General features: G+C 35.8%; 3 protein-coding genes, 1 long non-coding RNA gene, 1 other non-coding gene and 1 pseudogene across 7 annotated transcripts; 5 read left to right on the top strand and 1 right to left on the bottom strand.

Moving 5' to 3' along the window:
* Positions 1 to 307: 307 nt before the first annotated feature.
* Positions 308 to 2,213, bottom strand: LOC121810931. The gene is made up of 2 exons (XR_006052474.1): positions 2,041 to 2,213; positions 308 to 1,523 (listed from the first exon to the last, which is right to left on the bottom strand). It is a non-coding gene; the product is annotated as an uncharacterized LOC121810931 (long non-coding RNA).
* Positions 2,214 to 5,424: 3,211 nt separating this feature from the next.
* On the top strand, positions 5,425 to 7,929 carry LOC121811424 (annotated as a pseudogene).
* A 5,221-nt stretch (positions 7,930 to 13,150) lies between these two features.
* LOC121741769 (RNA-binding protein MEX3B-like) lies at positions 13,151 to 14,733 on the top strand. Of its 3 annotated transcripts, XM_042134656.1 has the most exons (3): positions 13,151 to 13,362; positions 13,546 to 13,632; positions 13,727 to 14,733. In XM_042134656.1, exon 3 carries the CDS (start codon positions 13,775 to 13,777, stop codon positions 14,684 to 14,686), a length of 912 nt encoding a protein of 303 aa, XP_041990590.1. In that variant the 5' UTR covers positions 13,151 to 13,362; positions 13,546 to 13,632; positions 13,727 to 13,774; the 3' UTR covers positions 14,687 to 14,733. The 3 variants fall into 3 exon arrangements, with proteins under 3 accessions (XP_041990590.1, XP_041990592.1, XP_041990591.1); XM_042134658.1 differs by having other exon boundaries at positions 13,151 to 13,589; XM_042134657.1 differs by having other exon boundaries at positions 13,151 to 13,632.
* Positions 14,734 to 15,961: 1,228 nt separating this feature from the next.
* LOC121741768 (GPI transamidase component PIG-T-like) lies at positions 15,962 to 19,373 on the top strand. The gene is made up of 5 exons (XM_042134655.1): positions 15,962 to 16,562; positions 16,859 to 18,097; positions 18,388 to 18,535; positions 18,618 to 18,798; positions 19,009 to 19,373. Exons 1-4 carry the CDS (start codon positions 16,341 to 16,343, stop codon positions 18,680 to 18,682), a joined length of 1,674 nt encoding a protein of 557 aa, XP_041990589.1. The 5' UTR covers positions 15,962 to 16,340; the 3' UTR covers positions 18,683 to 18,798; positions 19,009 to 19,373.
* Positions 19,374 to 19,721: 348 nt separating this feature from the next.
* Positions 19,722 to 22,127, top strand: LOC121742617 (ankyrin repeat and SAM domain-containing protein 4B-like). Its single transcript, XM_042135814.1, has 6 exons — positions 19,722 to 20,015; positions 20,567 to 20,631; positions 20,747 to 21,027; positions 21,151 to 21,222; positions 21,308 to 21,370; positions 21,845 to 22,127. Exons 1-6 carry the CDS (start codon positions 19,909 to 19,911, stop codon positions 21,893 to 21,895), a joined length of 639 nt encoding a protein of 212 aa, XP_041991748.1. The 5' UTR covers positions 19,722 to 19,908; the 3' UTR covers positions 21,896 to 22,127.
* Positions 22,128 to 24,414: 2,287 nt separating this feature from the next.
* On the top strand, positions 24,415 to 24,487 carry TRNAK-UUU. The gene has a single exon. It is a non-coding gene; the product is annotated as a tRNA-Lys (tRNA).
* Positions 24,488 to 25,848: the final 1,361 nt, after the last annotated feature.

The raw sequence follows: 25,848 nt of genomic DNA, 5'->3' as shown, positions 1-25,848 counted from the left end.
TCACTATTAATATCAATTTTTTCTGTTTATACCTGTCCTGTCCTTTTCGCTATTTTTAAACTCTGTCATTTATATTTTTAATATCAATATTACATGCAAACTCGTGGATATAGTAGTTGTATAATAATTAATGACTAGTCATTTATCTTGACAAAATTCACCAAAATTGCATTAAAACATGGCTATATTGACTACTTTTACCTATAATCGTCCATCATACTATGCACCTTATGTATTTTCAAACAATCTTCACATACGAATAAATCTAAATTAAATTTATATGCAAATAATGAAACAAACTAATTTATGTAATTCAGCAAACAACTAATTATAGCAAAATGATTTTTAAACAGTGACATAAGTAAATAACAACACCAAATACTAGCAAAGAAAATACATGTTCAAACTAAAATGACATTACATTTTCCATACCCAAACTTCGTTTGAGTGAGAGAAAACTTGGAGTGAGAAGAATGGAGTTGATATACAAACAATCATCATCCATTTTACCAAACAAACCAATTTCTCTAACAGTTCTCTCCTTGTTGCAGTAGTATGTAAAGAGTTTCTCATCCCATAAAATTAACATGTCACCATTTGTGTAAATTTTGATAAGCTGAAAATGATTGTGATTGTAGACACTGTAACCATAATAAGCTTCTTCTTGCAAGATAAAATGTACTTCGCTCCATCGTTTCGTTTCTCGGCCTGTTCATATTTTCCTTCAACAACCAGATCACATTATCATCTTCATATGGTTCAATATCACAAAAACTCAAGCAATCCCCTAAAACATACAACTCTCCCCAGGAACTTGTAGCCGGTGCAGAGAAGGTGCTAAAACATTCCGTCTCAACATCAAAACAACAAATATAAGCACGCTCCTGCCCATTTGAAACTAACCAGTGGAGATTGCCATTAACAAATGCACCAACAGATTTGTCGCAGTGGTCGAACGAGGGGACAGCTTCAACGCGTCTCCACGAGGATCCTGTTTCAAGAGTGTGCACATGACATCCGGATTTAGGATTCAGATAGACAACCGTATGCTGTCCGCTTATTTTGCCAACTCGAAATCCATAACAGTCACCCCGCGGGCGAGTGTGGGGCCCATGGAGCTCAACATATTCACGGGTGATCGGATTACACACGTAGAGATGATCAATAAAGGGATTCTTCAGAAGAAGTAAGCCATTGGCAGAACCCTGTATTGTTCATGCTTGCGGGAAATCAAACTTGATGATGGGATCGTGTTTGTGCTCATGCTTGTGCTCGTCTTCCAATTTGAAAACACTGAACCAATTTGAATACGTACCCGGCATCGAGACAACTATGGCGGGAGCAGATTTAGAAAAATGAGACTCGACAAAATCGTCAGTCTCCGCCGCATTGAGCCATGGTTTGCAAACGCATTTGCAAATTGCAACGTTTTCAAGAGGAAGTCTCAAAAGGATATCTGTGACGATTTCTGATGGTGGGTCTTGATTCATTTTTGGATCATAAGCTATGGCTTGTTTGATTTCCTAATTTTGTCAAGAAAAAATCATTTCAAGCTCAAAACATAGTTATAAAGCTGTTGAATAGAAAGAATGATCAGATAAAGCTAGTGCTATCAAACAATTATAATCATCATTTCATTCTCCAAAAACCAAACCAAAACAAAAATCAATAAACAGTTTATCATATTCCAGTTACCAATCGATTATAATCTTCAATCATTCATCGCTATAAAAAATAAGAAAACAAAAAAGTAACCTTGAAGAAATGAGGGCACATTGTTGTTCCACAATAAAGATTAATAAGAAACAAATCAGTCAAATTTCAGTGAAAACACCCAACCATATCCACAAACAATTACTCCATCTGGAAAACTAATACTCCTAGAACAATGGGAAAAATAGAAACCCTAAGCCCAAAAATCGAAGTCTCGAATCAGAGGTATTTGACAAAATAAAAACGAAATGCAAATAGCATAAAAATCAGAAACCAGGTTTTTGCAAAAATCGGCACATCACATTCACAGAGACGAGAGGAGATTACCTTCGATGAGGGGAGAGAGAGACAGCGGCCGAAGAAGTAAATTGCTCTGTGGAAATAACAGAGCTCAGCAAAGGCGGCGTTTATTTTATGTATTTATTCTTTTCTTTCCATTTTTCAAGTTATGTTTTCTTTTTATTTAGCTTATTTATTTATTTAAACTAAACATAATTAATCACTATTAGTGATTTGGATCTCACTTCTATTTCAACCAATAATTTTTACCTTTTATACACAGAGTGATAGCTAATAAATAAAAATAGTCAAACATAAGTAAATTACAACCCCATGATAAGGAAAAAAAATGAAATATACAAAACTAAAATGTCATTACATTCTCCATTCCCAAATTTCTATTGAGTGAAAATAAACTTGGAGTGAGATGAATAAAATTGATATAGTAATAATCATCATCCATTTTACCAAACAAACCAATTTGTGTAACACTTCTCTTCTTGTTGGAGTAGTATAAAAAGAAATTCATATTCCATAAAATCAACATGTCACGATTTCTATAAATTTTGATAGGCTGAAGATAATCGGATGCATCTACATCATATATAAGAAATGGATAATCTTGCAAGGCAACATATGCATTCCACCAACACTTATATTCCTCAAACAACCAAATGGCTAAACCATATTCCTCAACAACAAAAGACAGGCAATCCCCCAAAGCATGCAACTAACTTCCCATATCTTACTAGTGGGAAAAATGTGCTAAACCGTTATGTTTCAACATCAAAACAACATACTCCATCCGTCCCATGCTACTCGCACTTTTCATTTTAGGCCGTAAATTTGGGATTGATTTTTTTGTGTAATTAAAAAAGAATTTTAGGTGTAATGAGACATCACTTAATAAAAGAGCTCTTAACTTAAACTAACATATTAATTAAATGCATTAATTCTAACTTAAATTATAAATAGTGTAAGGACTTTGTGACGAGCTGAAAAGCAAACGTGCGAGTAGCACGGGACGGAGGGAGTATAAAACTACGTTTATTAGGCATCTTTAAACTACGTTCTGTAACTAACCAATGGAGATTGCCATTAACAAATGCACCAACGGGACCGTGGCAGCAATTAATAAACAAATCTTGCTTCATCTTTTATGGAGAGATCATGTTTGGTCTTCAACCAAAAATATGGCGAGCTAGAGATATATCAAAATATAAACAATAACAATAATAACAAAATAATGTAATCAAACAAGCATTCTATCTAAAACCATTACCCAAATTAAGAATAAACTACTATATACATATACATATACATATACATATACATATACATATACATATACATATACTAACAAAAGTACAAAACCTTAAGCAGTTTCTGTTCAGCAAATTTCGAGGAAGAGATGTCTAGCATGTCCTATTTATAGGGATTTATGAGCTAGTTTAGGGTGTCCACTATAATGAGGCGCGGCTATAGCCGCATTGGGGGAAAAAGTGCGGCGGAAGCGGGGCGGGTTATAGTGGGAAGGGTGTCCGCCGCGGGGGTGGACGCGGCGAGTGGGGCGAGATGCGGCGGACGCGCGATAGTCGTGTGCGCGGCGGGGGTGCTATAGCCGCGCCTATAGGCGCGGCGCCTATAGTAGAGACATTAGCCGCGGCGGTTGCATGCGATTTTTTTTTTTTTTTCACTTCAATTCACCTATAAATACACCCCACTCCATTCATTATTTTCACACCATTCAAACACAACATCTATACAAATTTCTCTCACTACAATTTGGGGTCGGAAATGAACAATTTGTGGAGAGACAACTGGAATGCTCTGATTCAACAGGTGCAACACCAGGCCGCCCAGGAGGTAGCGGCCCGTTTGGCGGAGGAGGCGGAGGATGCGGAGGATCCGATCCCTCGCACCATTACTCATCGGCGGACAATCCCACGAGACCACGTCGGTGCTCACCAACGTTTAATGGATGATTACTTCGTGGATAACCCCCGTTATCCACCCGAGATATTCCGCCGGAGATTCAGGATGTCGCAGCGGCTGTTCAATTATATAGCGACGAATTTGTACTAGATTCAATGTAGTGTGTGATTTTAATTTTAAATATAATTTAGTGTGTAATCCTAATTTTAATTTTAATTTGTATTTTATTTTTATTTTTATTTTTTATTTTTATTTTTATTTTTAATTCGTATAGTCGGCTTCTTCTAATTACGTATAGCCCGATAAAGTTGTTCATAATTACTTGAAATATTATAAAATAAAAGTTGATTATAAAATTTTGGGGCTATTGGAGGTGTCCACCATAGTGGCGGACACAAAATTTTGGGGCTATGGACAACAAAATTGGGGCTATTGACAAAAACTGAGGCGGGGCTATTGGGCGTGTCCGCCTTATAGTGGACACTCTTAGGAATTCAGGAGCTAATTTTGGAAGGAGTCTCCTAATCGGATTACCTAAAAAAATAGAAAACTTGAGACCCAAAAATTGGCAGCAAGGTTAACTTTGAAAATAATAGTAGGTGATAAATTTTCACCACGGAATAATAGAGAATAAATTCAGAATTCATATTTTTTCTGGAAATTAACGTATCAATAAATACAAACCTCCTTTTAGTAATTGAAAATCAGAATTCAGAAAACAGATATTCAAATTCAAGCGTATATATAGATGTACGAACTCATTTTTGTAAAAACGCATAAGAGGAGAGGAGATTAAATTCGGGCAATAGACGAATTATATTTGGGGGAGAGAGGCGACCCAAGTATATATATAGGTGATTAAATTTTAAAATACTAGTAGATCAATATTTTCACAAATCAGTTATATTTATACTATTGGTAATTATAATAGGCCCCTAGGCCAAACAATTTTTGAAATAATCATTTATTTATTGATTATTTTCTTTGTATTTTTTATATCAGTTTTGATTTTGATATCTTTTTGGGTTGTGCATTTTCGTTTTGTGTGATTGCAATTCCAAATTTTTATTTTCCTTTCTCACGGCCCTTTATCTCATTTTATTTATTTATCCCTGTATATCTAGTTATTCATGTATTATCAATTGCGTCCAATGATATTTCCACTTTAAGCGGTATATTTTCTTTTTTCAAGATGTCTTATGACATATTTTTAAATTTAAAAACATTATTCTCTCCACTTAATTTCATTTTCTTACTTTATTTTCTCTGTTCAAATTGGGGCTGAGCAAGTAGATTCTTGTTACTTCAATCAACCGTGACTATATGAACTTTCAGCATCCCTAACTTGTCACGCACCTCTCTCTATTTGACACCACTAACATCACAATTGAATTTCACTATACCGAAAAATACACTTGTTTAGTCAAAAAAAGGGAACTAGAAAAGACCATTTCGAAAAAAAATCCAATTATATATAGAGATAGATATTGGTCAAAAGATTCAAAACAAATTACTACTACTCCACAACACAACACGACACAACACAAGTTGGATTCCAGCCTCATCGCCTCATGACGCCTAAAGCGAGTAGCGACCCAATCACAGCACGCCACGTGGTCGCAGTGTCGTATCCCGGTAGGGGCCACGTCAACCCAATGATGAACCTCTGCAAGCTCCTCGTGGCTTCCGACCCCGATCTCCTCATCACCGTCGTCCTCACCGAGGAGTGGCTCGGCTTGATCGGCGCCGAGGAGAAGCCGCCGAGCATCCGCTTCGCCGCCATCCCGAACGTGCTCCCGTCGGAGCTGGACCGCGCCGCCGACATGCCCAGCTTCGTCAGCGCCACGCAGAATAAGATGGCCGAGCCGTTCGAGCGCCTCATGGATCGGCTCGGCCACCCGATCCATTTCCTAATTGCGGATACGTTTTTGTTCTGGGCGGTTGATTTCGGCAACCGGAGGAATATTCCGGTGGCGTCGCTCTGGCCGATGCCGGCTTCGGTGTTCTCCGTGTTTTACCATTTTGACCTTCTCAGACGAAACGGCCATCACCCGTTTCGCTTACCCGGTAAGCCCTTTTCTGTAATTTCCGCTATTGAATAAGATAGTAATCGTCTAGCAATTGGTGCATAATTTTGTTTTGTTTTGTTTTGTTTCGTAATTTTTAAAATATTTGACAGAGAAAGGACTGACAATGTAAATGTCAAACAAATAGGTAGACGTATTAGATTTCTCAACATACTCCTATTTAAATAAATAGTTTTGATTAAATATTGACAAGTATATGCATGGATCATTGATATCCTTGTCTCAAATTAAAATATGAGACCTATAACTTAATGAAGGTTAATATAACATTATAGTAATTAATGATATTTCTATTAAATTTTGCTTTATATTTAAAATATGCTAGTATTTGTAGTTACTTGATTTCGATGAGAATAGAAACATAAATTTATTTTTGTATTTAAATTTTATTAATAGTGCTGATTATTTGTTATCGACATGAGACTATTATTGAAGGTTAGTAGGAAGTTGTAATCAAGGAGTTTTCTATTATATATTACTGTGTTACATTCAAAATATACGAATATTGCTTATTATTTGTTGTCAATGTGAGACTAGAAAAAAGAATATTGAAGGTTGATAGAATGTTATATGCTATAATCAATGAGATTTCTATAACATTTTGGTTTATATTCAAATTGTGTTGGTATTTTTGATTATTTGTTATCGTTTTGATATGAAGTTATAATTAATGAGATTTCTATTATATTTTTCTTAATATTTAAATTGTGTTTAGCATTGTTGATTATTTGTTGTCCGGCTAGAAACATAAGTAGAATAATGAAGGTTGATAGTATGCATGATGTTATAATTATTGTGATTTCTAAAACATTTTGCGTTGGATTTAAATTTTGCTAATATTGCTGACTATTGTTGGCTATGTGAGACAAGAAAAAGGGGAGGAACGGATTGATTACGTCCCGGGGATCGACTCAATCCGCCTCGTAGACCTTCCATCGATTGTCTCAATGAAAGATGAACGCCTTCTCGGTCTCGCCCTTCGAGTTTTCTCCAACATATCAAAAGCTCAATACCTTTTGTTTTCTTCAATCTACGAGCTGGAATCCCAAGCGATAGAAGCACTCAAGCATGAATTCTCATTCCCAATATACACTTTTGGTCCAACCATACCTTACCTCAATCTCGAAACTCTTACATTTTTCTCAGCCAACGAAAGCGATGATCATCACAACTACCTTAAGTGGCTCAACTCCCAAACACCGGGCTCGGTTCTGTATGTCTCGTTGGGGAGTTTTCTCTCGGTCTCTCATGCCCAAATGGACGAGATAGCGGATGGACTATTAGCGAGTGGCGTGAGGTTCTTGTGGGTGGCTCGTGGGGAGGCGAAGAGGCTGCAAGAGCGGTGTGGGAGGCCGGGAGAGCCGTGCCTTGGTGTGAGCAACTCAAGGTGTTGTGCCATCCTTCTGTTGGGGGGTTCTGGACGCACTGTGGATGGAATTCGACTATGGAATGTATTTTTAGTGGGGTCCCGATGATTTGCTTTCCTATAATGATGGACCAAACCACAATTCGGAAACATGTGGTCGAGGATTGGAAGATTGGAGTGGATGGAAAGAAGGATTTGGCGTTCGGGGAAATACTGACGAGCGGGGAAGTTGCCAAGATCGTGAAGGAATTCATGGATCCGTTTAGCCACGAGAGGAGAGAGATGGCGAAAAGAGCAAGGGAGTTTGGGGACACGGTTCGACAAGCGATTTCAAAAGGAGGTTCGTCCGTGACGAACCTCGCTTGTTTGCTAAGCAACATAAAGTCGTTCAGCTAAAGATTGGCATTGGTTGTGATGGTTAATGTTGAACAAACTAATTAGTTGGTTTATTGTATTGTGATGCCATTTGAAATTTTCCTTAATATTATTGTGATGATTAATGTTGAACAAACATATTTTTATATAATACTGCATAAATTTATTTTATTTTTTAATAAAATATAGCCGGCGAGGCCGGCGTTGTTTGGAAATAAACACAGACAATCACGAATATGAAAGAGAATGAACACAAGAAATTGTTTACCCAGTTCGATACAATGTGTATCTACGTCTGGGGGCGATGTCAAGCCAGAGATTTCACTATATAATTTCAGAATAATTTAGCAATGAGGGAGCACATCTATTTATAAGCAACTAGAGAGCCCCAATTCTAGTCAAACTAGGAAACATATATCGTAAGGAAAAAATACTTCAAGAAAATAAATCCTAAACATGGTAGGAGATAAATTAGGCTCCATAATTAACAATCTCCCACTTGGAGACTAACAACTCCTAAACAACCATCTCCTCGTGATCTCATCCCTTCATCCGCTTAGCATCGCCTAACCTTCTCTTCAAGTTCCAAGGCCAATTGAAGCTATGCATAGCTTCAATTTCTCTAAGGTCACCGCCTTAGTAAACATGCTGCAGGATTCTCACTTCCAAGTATCTTCACAAGTTGCAGGATTTTCATCTCTACTAGGTGTCGGATGTAATAATACTTCAACTCCACATGCTTTGTCCTAGAATGAAACGCTGGATTCTTTGCCAAGAAAATAACACTCTGACTATCACTGTAGAGTATGCTACTCTGGTTCTTCTTCCCAAGTTCATCTAAGAAACTCTGCAACCACACCATCTCCTTGCTTGCCTCTGTCGCAGCTACATATTCAGTCTCCGTAGTAGACAAAACAACGGTCTTCTGCAACTTAGAAGTCCATGAAATAGCAGTACCACCATAAGTAAATACATACTCGGTTGTGCTTCTTCTCCCATTAAGATCATTGGACGTCAAGTCTGCATCAACTTAAACTCAAGCTGACTGATAACTGGAGAATGTGGGACAGCGCAGAACTGCAATGGATAGATATGATTTATAGTAATTCAAAAAGGAGATCGATTCTGCACCAGTTGTTGACTTGTTTCTATTGTGCTTCGAACAATCGAGAACTTCCATTTTCTTACTATTTTTTATTCTTATTTTAAATAAAATGTTCCAACTTCATGAGTTTTGATGGAGTTTAAAATTATTTTATGATACATTTTAAAGTGAATATTAAATGTTAGATAATTTTATGCAACTAAATAAATTTGAGTAAAACAATAAAATGATTGACTTAAATGAATATTTTGCTCTCTTATTTTAGTGCCGTTTGTCTGTCTCTCTTTACTTTTTATTTTTATTTTCATTTCCATTTTCATTTTCATTTTCATTTTCATTTTCATTTTCATTTTACACTTAATTTTATATTTTCAGTGGCCCAACAATATTGCGTCGAGCCTGAAAGCCCAGAAATTGAAGCCCAAAGTGGACTAAATTTAAAACGCAAGCTGGACTTGTATACGAAGGTGAGAGATTTCAGAATAATTATAAGAGAAGACAATTAAATATCTTTAATGAAAACTTAATATTCAATATAGTGAGAAGCCTATAAATATTTGGAAGAAACAAGTAGATATGGACAATAAAACTAGATACTTCAAAATAGGAAAAATTGCATCTTCACAATCTTTGATTGACTTGTTGAGTCAAATGATACTTTCTGTTAATTGAATATGAGAATTGATTTATTGTTATAGTATAGCTATGAATCAATTTGGGACTTACTATTTGTCTCAACGAGGAACTATAATATAAGTAAATTCAGACCAATTCAATCTTGAAAAATATATTGAAAATTTTGCTAAAAGATGATCACAAGTTAAGCAACCATGCTAAATGTACGAATGTGAAATTAAGATGTCAATAACAAGGACAATAATTAGAGTCACGTACTAATTAATACGATCCAATAAATTAATGATCGATTGATTACGTAATTACTAGTTCAGGAAATGATGTTTATCGTTGGGTTACAATCATCAATTTTATCTTATCACATGTCACATCTTTGAGAAATTTGATTAAGAGAGATATAATCATTGCATTAACATAACAAGCCAAATGAAATCATGGCTTAATTTGAGTTATATCAGTAACTCTATTCAATTCAATAAAATGAGAAATTATTATTGATATATTTTTTAAACCCCACAAACTATTTGACTATATCTAACCTAAGGTCGCAGATGACAATCATAATCAATAAGAAAATACATAGAAATACATATTACCGGTATTAGTGGCGGACGGAATGTAGAACTAGGGGTACGGTTGTACCCCTATTTTTTTTTTCTTTTTTACTGCTATCATACCTACATTCTTATTTAATTGTTTATAATTTAATACTATATCTCTAATTAAAATTATGAAGCAATCTCACGTCTGATTCAAAGAAGATATTTAACCTAAATTAAGCCGCCTAGAAAATAGTGATATGGTGATGATATGAAGTATATGATATATATGGCGCCTCACTTTAGTTTTATTGTCTAATTATGAATATGATACTATATCATTTAATTAATATTCACAATATATATTTTTTTAATTCTTGTAATAGTCATAAAAATTTGTGCCCTTATTTATTGTTATTGTTATATAATTTATAACGCATGAGTATATTTTTTCTATTCTAGTAATAGTTTATATTATTGGTTGTGTTGTTAAATTTTACACTCAATGTTTAATTAATTATTTATTAGTTTGGTAAAAACTTAGAACTTAGTACTATATAGTTTTGTTTTGTTATGATTTTGGATGCATATGCAAAAATATATTAAAAGGAATGAATAAAGAGTTTGATCTTTGACAATGTTTCCATTGAGAAATGTTTTTATATGTTTCCAATGACAATTTAGTTACTCGCTTTAAAAGAAATGAGGATTCGTCGAATAATAAATTAGATATTATGTGATTTTTTTAATTAATATATTTCTCCGTCTTACTCTAAGTGGAGCAATTTTATTATGTCGCGAGATTTTATGTAGGGTTGTTTTGCGAGTTAAGAGCATCCACAATCGTGCTCTTGTCAACGAGCATGGTTGTGGGCCCGACCCCACTTTTTATGTTTGCTCTTATACAAGAGCACAACACTCATAGCCGTGCTCTTCCGCAAAGACGAGCACAATGGCCCCACCATTATATTATTCAATTTGAATAAAAACATTTCCACAAAATTAAAATGCATTAAAAATATCCAGAATAATATTACAAATTACAAATAAACTAAAAATTACATAATTAAAATCCTAAAAAATAAAAATTACATAATTAAAATCCTAAAAAATAAAAATTACATAATTAAAATCCTAAAAATTAAAAATTATATAATTAAATTCACAAATGGCCGAATTTCGTCCAAATGGATGATGAATGTATATTTATAGATGGTTTTGGGATTAATTTAAAAAAAATCAATTTAAAAAAAAAGGTAATAAAACGGCTATATTTTTGGGAATCCGAAAATATTATTTTTAAATTTTTTGTATTATTTTCGATTTAAAAAAAAAGAAAAAAAAGAAGATGCCAACGGTAAATAGAAACACGCCACGTCGCCCTGCTCGCTGGCACGAACGTGCTCTATGCTAAGAGCACGTTCGTGCCAGCGGTAAGAGCGCAGCGGCGAACAAGCGTGTCCTTGCCAGAGGCAAGGACGGACGGTGAGCTTGTGCTCACCGTTGCAGATGCTCTAAGTGGAGGAGAATAAAGTAAGAGAGAATGAAAAAATAGAGAGTGCTATTTCTATTTTAAATGTGTTATTTAGAGTGGAACATCCCAAAAAAGAAAATAATTCACTTAGAATAGGACGAATGGAGTATTAATACTTTAGCAATATTTTTTTTACTTTGTTATGCAATTATCTACCTTACTATTCGCACCCCGGCATAAAAATCTTGCGCCACTGACCGGTATATGCAGAAATTAAAATTTGAAGTTACAAATACGATACTGTAATAATTAAATTAACATTTACTACAATTTGAAATTATTTGATACAAAATGTGATACGTTGATTCGAATAAAAAGTAGTCCGTCCACATTCGATGTTTCAAAAGAGGCTTGATTATCATTAAATCTTAAATTAGTACTCCTATTATAAAAAAAGTAGCTTAATAGTCAATAGTGATGATTAGTTAATTACCTAATCCTCACCGAAATTATTGAATAAAATTTACAAGTACCAAATTTAGTCGAATCCAATATATTCTATTGCAAGTAGGGGTGTGCATTCGGGTTTCGGTTCGGTTTTTTGTCAAAACCGAACAAAAACCGAAAAAACCGAATTTAGTTCAAAATCCAAACCGAACCGAACCCGAAAAATCGAAAAACCGAAACCGAAAAACCGAAAACCAAACTTAAAAAACCGAAAAACCCGAACAAAACCGAAAAAAACGAAAAACCCAAAAAAATAAATATAATATTAATATATATATATATATATATGTGTGTAATTTATTTTATTTTATATATACTAATAGAATATTTATATATAATATAAACTTAATAATACATATAATATAGTAGAATTTATTAAAAGAATATACTATATATTATATATAATATATAAATATAATATATTAAATTAATAGAATATATATATAATTCGGTTATTCGGTTTTTCAATTTTTTTCTTCGCCCGAACCGAACCGAATCGAAAAACCGAAATTTTTGTATTTTCAAAACCGAACCGAACCGAAAAACCGAAATAACCGAACCAAATTTCAAAATTTCGGTTTGGTTCGGTTCGGATATTCAGTTTTCGGTTTTTTTGCTCACCCCTAATTGCAAGTAATATAGAAAAAAATTCATAGCATACTTACTACAGAAAAAAAAGAAAAATAAATATTTTTCGTTTGAAAGATTTAAAAAAGAGCACATATATCCAATCATAGGATATAAAAAACAAACTAATTATTAGTATAATACTCCCTCCATCCCAGATAATTTGTCCCATTTTTCCATTTCGGTTCGTCCCACATAATTTGTCCCATTTCACTTTTACCATTTTTTATAACGGATCTCATGTTCCACTAACTCATTTCTACTCACATTTTATTATAAAACGAATATATAAAAATATGATACACATCTCACTAACTTTTTCAACTCACTTTTCATTACATTTCTTAAAATATGTGCCCGGTCAAAGTGAGACGAATTATCCGAGACGGAGGGAGTAGTATAAGAAAATAAATGTTTTTCAGTAATCTATCAATATTTTGTCTTTTTTGACTTGTGTTTTTTTCTTATTTTTTCCCATTTATTTTAGCCTATTTATATCTGTTCTTCATTTTGTCAGTCAATGCATTTTACTTTTCCATCTCTCTCTTAATTTCTTCATCATTAGAAGCAACTAAATCCATCTAACTCTATTTTTCCATCTCTCTCTTAATTTCTTCATCATTAGAAGCAACTAAATCCATCTAACTCTATCTCAATTTAATCTGCATGCAACAGCTGTTCGCAATTTCAGATCTGTGTCACTGATTTGATCTTTCAAGGTATCCTATGTTTTCAATTTAATACTTCTACAGTAAAGAGAGGTTTTGTTTCTGCATAAATTTCCTCAGATCTGAGGCTTCTTTTATTCGTTTGGATACATCAGTTGTTGTTGCTTTGATCTTTCTGCAAATTCCTTCTTTGTTTATTAATTTTTGTTTGGCTGAATTGAATTTTTTATGCAGTTCAGATTTCGAGAAATCTAGTCGGCGTTTGCCTATAAGTGAAGGTTCAATTCTCGAAATCTAGTCGGCGTTTGCCTATAAGTGAAGGTTCAATTCATAGGAGAAATCATTTGTTTATTGTTTCTCTCTCTAGAAATTCCGTTTCCTACGCCGTAATAATCGTCAGCATCTGCTGATTCAGCTCAATTTCATTCGAATTGTTGACTGAGAAATCGTTGATTGCACGCCAATGGAAGTCGTCGTCGGTGAAGAGAAGCTGTACTCTCATAATCTGCGAGACTTTCTGCGAATCAAGGAGGAAGATCATCGGAGGAATCTCAACCAGAGCACCTCCTCCAGCAGCGGCGCCGGCCGCCGCAGCATCACGATGAGCGCGTTTCTCAACGACAAAATCGCTCAGCCTCCGCCGCCCGAGGATCCGCCGCGGCGCTCAGAGTCGAGCCGGACGTTGCTAGACATCATCCGCGAGGATCAAACCGCCGGTCTCCGCCGCGGCGGGGATGACGGCCGGAGTAGTTGGCGGCACTTGAAGGACAAGATCCGCCTCCGCCGCAGAATCACCGACAACAACAACAACAACAACAACAACAACAACAATCACCACAATCAATCAGACGAGTCAATTCAACCCGATTCCAGAGCTCCGATTCCCCTCACAAACCCTAGGCGATCAACGGAGAGATCCACCGCTCCACTCGAACCCTCAATTTCACCTCGGATGAGGCAATTGACAGCCGACGGCAACGGAAACTCAAATGTGAACGAAGAGCGCCGCATCGACGCGGCGGAATTGGCGCTGGAGGGGAACGATTCGCCGTTGAAGATGTCGTTGATGGCCTTGCTAGCGGAGAATGATCGGCAGATGGGGTATGAAAGCTCGGCATACGCGATGGATGAAGACGAACCAGAGGAGGAAGTAAATGATGTAGTAATTGAAGAAACCGGCACCTCCACCGCCGGCGGCGGCAGCAAAGGGGCGGAGGGCGAAAACTGCTGCGTTTGCATGGTGAGGCATAAGGGGGCGGCTTTTATCCCCTGCGGCCACACGTTTTGCCGGCTGTGCTCCCGGGAGCTTTGGGTACAGAGAGGAAACTGCCCTCTTTGCAACAATTTCATTGTTGAAATTCTTGATATCTTTTGATGTGGATTCTTGATTCATATAAACCTAAGATCATCTTCTTGTTTCAACTATCTTTTCTTTTGCTTTTTTGTCCCTCAAATTTTGATTTTTAGGTCAATTTTTAGTGGTAAACAAGGGATCTATTATAAAAAAATCAACGAGGAGTATAATTGAAGTGAAGGGGAAAGATTTTGCTGAGGCTCTACTCGGCAAACAACGCTTTATTCAGAGCGTTCGGTTAAATAGCAATACAACTCTTACAAACACATGTACTTCGTGGTATTGCTTCGAACGCAGGAGTTGCTAAGGGTAAAATTCATTATCGAGGTTCTTTTAAAAATAGAATGTACCATCTTGATAATGTCTCCCTACATTTGAAATGAAAGTATATTCTACTTGCAAAATTGGACCTTGCATAGTTATGGCTTATGGAACCATTTTAGGTATGGCTGAATATATTGATAGAGAAACATTGGGTGCAATTATTTGAAATTGTTATGTAGTTTTCACATTTGACACAGATAGCATTTATTGAGAGCATTGATGAACATGACTGGCCATCTATGATTCAATTCCTACCAATTTTTTGGGTTTTTTAACACATCACATGTATTAGGTGAGTTTAATATTGTTGCATGAATCAACTCATGCTCATTTATGAAGGGGGTGAAGAGATTGGGAAGGGAATTTTTTATATTGTAAATGTTCGAACAATATGATATTTTGAAACCTTGTTTATTGCTTACCTACTTACCCACCTCAATGATGCAATTTTTATGTCTTCATCAGTTTCTCTCCTTTTTGACTTGATGAAAATTCATTTAGGCATTTTTTTCCAACTAACAAGAGTAGCCTGTATTTAATGTATACACTATCACTGAGTATCCAAACTACACATTGGATTATAGACAATAATTGCAAATCTTGTTGTGACAATAAATGCAAGTGTACATTATTGGATGCAGAAATAGATAGTGAAAATGACCCTGCCGAAAATATGAAAAATAGTGCCTAAAAATATGTAGAAATATATCACACATTTCTTCATCGATAACTACATCCCCACATTAAAACGAGATGCGTCACCAGATTTACTTAAAATATTGTTTTTTGTGTTCGTTTGCCAATTGTTTCCAGTAGGTACTACCAATTTTCTACATCATTCAAAATTAATCAATATAAACTAGAATTTTTATTTATACTCCACGACAAAAAAAAACAAATAAAATTAAATTAGAATCTGCCAAGGCAGTTTACCTGAAATATATATATATATATATCCACCAACTTTACGTATAGTCCAACATCATCCTTAATTTCTAATTGTTGATGAGCATGTCAACATTTCATTTTTTTTAATATATACTGTAGTTAAAATTAATTTAAAGTATTTAAAAGTGACGCAAGCCCATGATTTGGCTCATTAATGCTAGCTTTGATTTCCAAAAAAAGTCCAACAAGCTTGGCTATACAGGGATTTACCCTGCCCAATAACAAACCGGGTCAAAAGATCCGGATCTCCCAATTTGAAATCGGGTTAAAATTGAATTTCACAGTCACAGAGCTCTGATCAAAGCTCCCATGGCGGAAAGTGCAATAACAATACCATCCTCAATAAAATCAAAAATTTATTGATTATTATTATGTGCTTACAGTTTGATGAGACGCTGATCGAATGAGCCGCTTCAAATCCTTCGTGTTGCTGTTTCTCGCACTGTTTTCGACCACTGCATCGATAAAGGTAGAAGAGCTGAATGAAGAGCTCACAGAGGCGTTGCTGCTGAGGCCTTTGCCCGATCGAAAAGTTTTTGCTCATTTCCACTTCCGAAGCAGTGCGCCGCCGTCTCAAAGATATGGACGCCACCACCACATCTCCCCCAAATCTATTTACCAGCTGGTAAAAGTGTTATATTAAAGCTAATTTTTCGACTTCGCTTTAGATTCAATGTTTGTACATTTGCTTGTGCTGTTGATTTGTTTATCATGAATACATGTTGCTGGTTCCCGAAATTGAGTTTGTTTTGTGCGTGTTTATGTTTTGGATGATTTGGTTTGATTAATGCTGAGACTTAGAGATAGATGGACTGAATCAGACGCTTAATTAGAACACAAATGATCTGAATTGGGGAAATCTGGGCAGTTTATTACTAAACCTGAGTGTAGAAGTGCTGAATTTTGAAGTTTTTTTAAAAGGTTCATAAATTCCAAGTTCGAGAGATGGAGCTGTCCTTCACTCAAGGGCGTTGGAATTACGAAAGATGGGGAGGAATTGACCCGATTTCGAGCAGCAATGCAAAGCCACCTGGAGTAGAACTATGGGCTGAGTTTGATGTTCCTCATGATCAAGTTGATGATTCCTGGAAGAATCTAACGCATGCTCTTTCGGGACTCTTCTGCGCGTCAATCAATTTCTTGGAGCGCTCGACTAGCTACTCTGCACCTCACTGGAGCTTTGGGTCGGCTTCAGGAAAATTACGATATGGCACATTGCCTCGTGAGGCTGTGTGCACAGAGAATCTCACACCATGGTTGAAGTTGCTTCCCTGCAGAGACAAAGCTGGGCTTTCTTCGTTGATGGACCGGCCTTCAATATACCGGGGCTATTATCATTCCCAGAGGGTGCATTTGAAATCAGATGAATCTGATGCATCTGAGACGAGTATTGGGATAGTGCTTGAACAAACCCTTACAATTGTTCTTCGACCAGACACTTTTTCTGGAAAAGCACTGCAACCAAACTGGTCCTTGAGCTCGTTATTTGGCAGGTCAGTTAGCGGAAAATGCTCTCTTTCTAGCTCTAGTAATGTGTATGTGCAATTGGAACAGAATTTAGTGTCTTTGGGGGATAAATTAAGGGAAGGTAGTGAAGCTTCGGAGAATGCTATTTCTGTTGGTGAGGGCTTCCAAGATAATCCTCTATTTGAATTATCACTACCTCCAAAAAGGGTTATAAGAGAATCCGGGAATATTCATAAAGCAGGCTCTATCCTTTATGAATTTTCAGTTGAGGATTCCAATGAATTCAAGCCATTTGATTTGAGATTGAACTGGAAGGTGCCGTTGGCCTGGTCAAGCCGGCAGGCACCCTTACAGGCTAGCCGTTTTTTATTAGGAAGTGGGAATGAAAGGGGAGCTATCGCTATCTCAATGAAATCTACCAGGAGCACCAACAATGTAGAAAGAACTGGTGGTTATGATGAGAATGAATGTTTGCTCAGAGTGGGCATATTCCAAATGGTACCTTGGTATGTCAAGGTGTATTATCATACTTTGAAATTGTTTTTAGATGGAGAACCTCAATCGTCTACTGAAAACATAGAGAAAATACTTGTTTCGCCTTCTGAAGACAAAGTGTCCACTGGAGTGATGGAAATGATCTTGAGATTACCTTGTAGTGTTCGTACAGCGGCATTGACTTTGGAGTTTGATAAGGTATGTAAAGTCAATATCTTCTTTGGATATAAGACAAACTACTCAATTTGAAGCAACCATTTTGTATCATCGTATGTAAAGATTGCCTTTTGAGATCTAATTTGTTAAAGAAATGAAAGATGAGCAGTGTCTTCTATTTGCTGCTATTTACTTTATGCTCTTACTTGCTAATGCAATAAATCTTTCCACTGTTTATTTCTTTTATATGGGTTATAATTTAGCTCTCCTTTTGGTGATACTCTATTCAGCATTGTTTTCCCAGTGTTTAATTCTTGTTGCTGTTCCGGCAGGGGTTTCTTCATATTGATGAATATCCTCCGGGTGCAAATCAGGGCTTCGACATTCCATCAGCAGTGATTCAATTTACTGATTTCGTAGCAAACATGAGTTTTCATGAAAATTCCTTAGAACAAGTACCTATATTGTCCAAAGTTACAGGTACTGATGCAAACTATTTGATGCTTTCATCTGTGTTTCTTCTTATTCGATTCACTATGTAATTCATCGCTCCTCCTCTTAGGAAGAGGTTCCTGCTATCTCGTACACAGAAGTACTCCTTGTGCCTTTGACAACTCCAGATTTTAGCATTCCTTACAATGTGATAACAATCACCTGCACAGTTTTCGCTTTATAGTTTGGACCCCTTCTGAATGCACTAAGAAGACGTGTTAGTGAAGAAGAAAGGCTTCTAAGCGGAAAAGGTAATGTCACACCCTCCTTCTGGATCTATTCAGTAACTAGTTACCAAGAAATAGAAAGAGCATGATAAGTTTTTGACCAATCACTTTAAAAATTAGACTGCTAGTAGAATTAAATAACAATGAAATCTTATCCTGATCAAAATGCTGCTCGAGGTTTTTGGCTTTTTGATCGCACAGTTCCAACGTGCTTGAATTATATTGTCCTTGCAGGTGCAAGAAAGGCAAGCCCGTTGACGCTGATGATATCCAAACTCACTGCTAAGTTGCGAGGAAAGCCATGGGAACCTCCGGAACCATCAGACTTAGCTGGGAGGTCCTCCTCGAAGTATAAGTTACTAGCAAAAGTCGCGTTGGTAGCCGGTGTAGCTGCTGCTTGGCAGTTGTAGCATTTGGAGCATCTCCCACTTAGTGTGATCCTACTCAAGAAAAAAAGAAGGAATTCCACATAACTTAATCTACAAGGAATGAGATGGAGAGTTCATGTGATTAATTTGTGTTGTCACTGACCTTAATAACAATATTTACGTTTATAAGTTGTTATTCTTATACGAAACGAAATAAGTATTTCAACTTTATAATGCTCGGGATGAATGATCTAAGATCCTTATTCCTTGCAATCATATTACACATAAAATACTCCACTAACAAAGTAGACATATATTAATATTAAAATTTTATATTCAAGTTTTTAACAAATATTACTGCTGTTACATCTCATTTTAGAGTTTATTTTAATATCATGTAATCCTTTTATTCTTAAATATACATATATTCATATTAATATTTCATAAATTCATGTTTTTAACAAATACTATTACTCCCGCTACATCTCATTTAAAGTATCTTAATACTATCATCATCATGTAATCATTTTATTCATAAATAAATATACGATTTTATATATATTTGAATTACTGATTTGTTAAATTCCTAATTCCAAAAGAAAACACCCAAAGGGCTCGCGTAGGTTTTCTGCATTTTCCCTAAAATTTGCATTTCGATCCTTCTCTCTCAGCAACAATTTTTTCACCTTCTCACTTCTGAATTAGCCGGTTTGGGATTTTGGCTTAGGGTTTTTGAGGAGGAAATTTTGGCGATTTTTAGTACACAATGTACGCTGATCAAATCGAGTCTCAATCTAATAGGTCGGTCAAGGATCGCCTCGAAGGAAATTCCACCGCCGGTCTTGGACGCCGCAGACCTATCTCCGGCAAGAGGTTAACTTCCACTTGCTCTCCCTATTAGTGCGTCCGAATTAGGTGTTATTAGCGTTCCTTCAAGTGCAATTTTCGAGTTTTTCGGAGAGCTGATTTAAGTCTCGTGAGTTGCAGTTGTTAGTTAATTTGTTTTTGTTTCAATTCAAACTTTATGATTTGCTGCTATGAATGGCTTTGGGAAAAAATTGTGTACTAACTTAGGAGAATTTGATAGGTTTGTGTGTGAAATTTATGTTGCTTGTAGGTTTTTATAAGTTCAGATGCCAAACTACCTCGTGTTTTTGGTAAATTAAGAGCTGTGGTTGGGTGGTTTTGGATAGAATAGTCACTTTCTTGTAGAGGACAGTCATTTCGAGAGTCGATTTGAGGATACCGAGCGTGTAGAGAGCCCATCATAATATGATGTGAGATTTAAGTGTGAAAATGTCTGTTTGATTGGAATGAAGCAGGGCAGTTTTTCTTGTGGAAGAAGTGTCTAGCAGATCACTGTTTTTCCTTCCCTGGGGAAAATGAAGCCCCCCTTATTTAGCGAATTCAATTATTTCATGCAGACAAAGAGAAGACGATGACAAATGGGAACATGATCTTTATGAGGGAGATGGACCCCAAGTCTCGGGTATGGATTCATTTTCTAATTTGAGACTCATTATATATCTGTAGTGTTTGTGTTGGTTTGCTTGTTGTGACTTAGCTGATATGGCGTTTGTTTTATCAACCTATGGCCTCTAAAGGTCGGAAGGTTGGTGCCAGAGATCTTCGCCTGAAGCTCCAAAGAAAGAGTATCGAGCAATCGTCACAATTTGTACGGGGACCTGGAGGTGGAAGGGATCTACGTGAGAAGCTCTCTGGTGCGCTCTACTCTCGTCCTGTTGAGTACAAGCCTCCAGCAGTCCGGCCAAAGCCTGTAACCGAAGCTAGTAAACCAACTAGGAAGAGTGTCATAGCTCAAGCCCCTGCGCGACAAGAAGCAAGGGTTTCTACATCTGTATCAAAGAAAAAGGTTCAGCAGAAGGTAAAATGTTACCATCTTATCCCTTTGACTGTCTTAGGTTGTGAGAGTATCTTGTCTTCTAGTAACTTGACATGAGTGTTACCCGTCAGTGTGAAGAAGTAAGATTATGTTTTTTATATGCAGGTCGATTCTGTGGAAAATTTCTTGCAGTCGCTGGGTCTCGATAAATATGCAATTACATTTCAGGCTGAAGAAGTATGGCTACTTAATTTTTGTTTCTTTGTTATTCTCAGTTCCGTTTTCGGTATGTTCAATTAGTTATTGTGGTTTGATTTTACAGGTTGATATGGCAGCTCTGGTACACATGAGTGATGAAGATCTTAAAGCTATGGGAATTCCAATGGTGATTATTTCTTATTAAGCTTTTCTTATTGTTTTACACTTTGTTGTTTCCACCCTCGAACCCCATCATGCTTGTTAAGTATTCCAGATATCGTTTTGATTGTGTTTTCTCATGTTACTGCCGTAACTATATAAATGAGATTACCTGTTCTGTCTAGACACCATTCATGAAAATAGGGGTTGCAACAACTAGAGCGACAGTAAAAGCTAAATGACTTTGTAAATCAAGAGTTTCGAAGCCATAGACATTTGAAAGTATAAAAACTCAATTCAAAAGGACGGTGAGAATCTCTCTTGAGCGTCACCATCATATACATCTTGTAATCAATCCTTTTTCAGTTGATGTTGACTACCTATGCTTGGAAAGATATCTGTTGGGGTAAAAACATGTTGAGGCTTCTAGACTTCTGCATTCTGAGATTTTGTTGTCATTGGAAAATGTCTGCTCATTTCATGTTCTGCATCAATGTGTCAGGGCCCAAGAAAAAAGATACTTCTGGAATTGGATTCGAAGCGTGATGACTGAGCGGGGCAAGTCCTTTCTGCGTCCTTGGATGTGAGGGTCGGTCGTCTCAATTGTTGGTGAACCCTGATCGGGGGTGGCTTTTCTTTTCTTTTCTTTTTTTTTTGTGTTCCTAAAACTTTCATGTAGTTCTCTCTATGGTAGTTTCAAGTTTTTGTTGGTGAAAGTTTGGCTTGAATGAGCTTATCATTGTAATCGAAATATACATCATATAAATCGAACCTTTAGTTGGTCATATGTTGGTTAATGTTTGCTGTTCACATTTGGTCTTTAGTTGGCATATAAGATGTGGGTCGGTACAAATGTCTTAAAATTATATACTAATAATAATAATAATAATAATAATAATAATAATAATAATAATAATAATAATAGTAGTAGTAGTAATAATAATAATAATAGTAATAGTAATAGTAATAATTTATTATAAATAATTAAAACTTGTATCAGGAACCTTCTTTCTAAAATCGAATTTTTCCAAATTAACTAGCCTTATTTGTTTATACGTTATTTTACGAGATTTGCAGAATATATGATTGAATTAGATTTATTCAATCATTAATTGAATTATGGAAAATAAGGAAAATTGAATGTAGTATATCCAAAATTAGATTTCTTATTATCAAAATTTTCATTAAGAAAGTTTCTATTTAAATGTGAGAACAATTGGCGTCACAACCTTCATCATAATTCATAGCATCGTGTTTTCGTTTGTATGTTAGTATGTTTGTTTAATTGGTTTTGTATTTCGATTATGAATTGCAGAGAGGTAGGTGTTCGTCATCTTCTTAAGTATAACTTGAATTACTAGTTTGGATAATTATATCATTAGAATCGACATTCATGCTATTCTTAGGGGTAATTAAAATAGAAGACATAGTATTAATTAGTTAATCTTGTTGTATGACAAAAGAAACAAATAATTTATTCAATCAAGGGTGATGAGTTGAGCAACATAGAGTATGAAGAGCTGGTTGAGCTGGACCACCAGCTCCATCTCTTGCGGATTAATAAACTCAAATTACCTAAGCCACACACACACTCACTCTTGTTATGCTCTTAGTCAATTTAACTTCATGTTGTGATATTTTGGTTCTAGGAGCTTCTCATGAAGATAGAGAATCAAGAAGAAACGGTAATTGATTTATGATGGCTTGATGAAATGGAATTTACTAGGTACATAATTGTTTTCATTAATTTGTATTGGAATGAGTAATATTTTGTGTTGGTTTTCATTCCGCAGGGTGGTTTACTACGCTTCAGGATGCTTTGGAGTACCGTCGATGACAATATGTACTATCATGGTTTCGACGAGTTGGGTCTGAAGGATTGTAATGATCGAGATCTTGTATTATCCGGATTTAAAAGAAATCCGGAAGCCTTTCCGATTGATGTTGGATTTTTCTGTGTGGGTGATGCCTTGTTCATGGTTGGAGGCATGACGGAATATCTGCAACCAACAAACGGATTGTGGTCTGCACTGCCACCACCTGATGGTTCTCTATGTGAGTCTTGGACACTTTGACCCGCTACTACGAAGGTAAAGCGATCCGTCCCCATTCTAGGAACTTGCCTCGCATGGAATATCCTGCCATCCCGTTGGAGGATGACAGGATATTCATCTGAACAAGAAGGTTGGGGTGAGATATACAACTCGGATATATAATGGCGAGTTCGATTGTCCCCATCCAATCTCTTGCTTTCAGTGGACCGACCAAGTTGTTATGGTATACTATCACTACTTGCTTTACAACAAAAGGAAATTTTACAAACCATGTCTCCTCTCTTACAACATTGCTGAACAACAATGGGAAAATTTTGCGAACAACCTCCCTCCACCATTATATGACTCTGGAAAGAGGAACCTGGTCTATGTGGGGTGACATTCTATTCATCATCGACTTTGCATGTACTTGGTTCGTCTACGATCTGTCCTCCAAAAAGGAGGTGGGGGAAGTGTGCGTGAAGGCGAGGCCTAGGGGTCAGAATGTGCCAAGGTCGAAGTCGTCCAAGTCAAGGGCGGGGATTACTTTGCTACAGTTCAAATGAATCCCCTTAGTGTCATTTATATGTAAGCAAGACCGTTGATTTGAATTTATTTTGATAATTAGTTATGTTCTTAAATGGTGATATGTTCATTTTGTGGGAGTATATATTGAAATTTTCTGATTTTTTTTGTTTCCTTTGATCATAACTCTCTCAACCTTAGTATATTGTTAATTCTAGAGATGTATGTTGTACTTTGATAGCTTCATCACACCGCTCGGCCTAAAATCAAGACTAATTTTTTGGAACATTGTAGCAATACAACTTGTTATCTTAGATTGACATGTTAGTGTTATGTAATTATACATCCTCCCTTTGAATATAAATCTATTTTCTGAAAGATCATTTAATAATGACATGTAAACAAATCGTGAGATGTGTTGCATCAATGAGATTAATATTTTCGTTACAAGTGAAATTAATATTTTAAAATCTATTATAAGATGTAATAAAACTGAAACGTGTTTCATTAATAAGCCGTCTTAGCTCAGCTGGTAGAGCGCGTGGCTTTTAACCACGTGGTCGTGGGTTCGATTCCCACAGACGGCGTCTTATTTATTGCTTATTTGTAGGGATGTCAATGCAGCCCGCAACCCGTGGGCTGACCCGAATAAACCGCCAAATTTATAGGGTTAGGGTTTAAAATTTCTAGCCCGATTAACCCGCAACCCGTTAGGGTCAGACCCGAAAACCCGATAAAATTTCTATTGTTCTATTTGTTTGACTCCTAATTGGACAATTTCATTGATTATTTATAATATAGATAACTAAAAAAATAACATTCAATTTTATATTAAACATATAAATTATATATTAAATTTTTATTAATATAATAATAAATAAATAAATTAGAAACTTCTAATTCATTAATAAATATTTAAATTAGTAAAACATGTTTTAAAACATGCTTTAAAATATTTAAATTTATGTTTTATTTTACACAAATCTCAAATATTAGTATTTGATCATGTTTGTGTTTGAGTTTAAGTATATATCTCAAATTTATCATAATTAAATATTTATATTTTATAAATATAACTAATTTTCGTCATTATTTATTGGATTGATCGCATGTTAATTTTATCGGTAGCAACCCGATTAACCCGATGGGCCAGCCCGAAACCCGAGCGTTTAGGGTTAGGGTTGAACTTTTATAACCCGAAAAAATCTCAACCCGATTAGCCCGCACCCGATTGACCCGCAACCCGAGTAGGGTTGGCCCGAAACCCGGTGGGCCGGCCCGATTGACATCCCTACTTATTTGTAAGCTTAAAAAGCTAGTAATGTTTTTTTAACTAAGTAAAATATCTTGATTTATTTTTGTTTAGATCATCAAAACATCGATGTTTATTTATGCTGATTGTCCGAATTTCTTTACCATTATCTAATCTTTCACAACACTAAACAAACTGGAAATCATGTAATTGCACAAAAATTGTGAGAATCTAATCTTTAGCAACATACTAAGAAAAATTAGGACTGCTAGGAGCAAAGAGATGGTGATGTTCGATACTTGTTCACGTCAAATTATCAAGCTCGGAGTTGAGCTTTGAGCATTTGCCTCTCCATCAATAGCCTTCGATGTTTTCTTATTATGAAAATGAATTACTAACACAAACAATTGTAATTGGATTTTTTTTTCAACATTTACTAAAATCCACTACACTTTCAACAACTTACTAAAATCCACTACACTTTTTTATTTGGACTCTTATTTTCAACATTTCTATTAGTACTTTCTAAATCCACTGTACTTCTCGCCACCTAGTCGCTTTATCTATCTTTTGTAAATGTTTGTTTCTTAAATTTCTTTCTATTTTGATTCAGTTTAATGCATTGTGTTGTGTGTGTATGACATATAACATAGGGCTATGTTTTCAGATTTTTTTCCTCGGGTTTTTTATTTAATG

The sequence above is a fragment of the Salvia splendens genome, chromosome 7 (genome assembly GCF_004379255.2).
Source record: "Salvia splendens isolate huo1 chromosome 7, SspV2, whole genome shotgun sequence".
NCBI lineage: Eukaryota > Viridiplantae > Streptophyta > Magnoliopsida > Lamiales > Lamiaceae > Salvia > Salvia splendens.
This window is presented reverse-complemented; position numbering and strand designations above follow the sequence as displayed.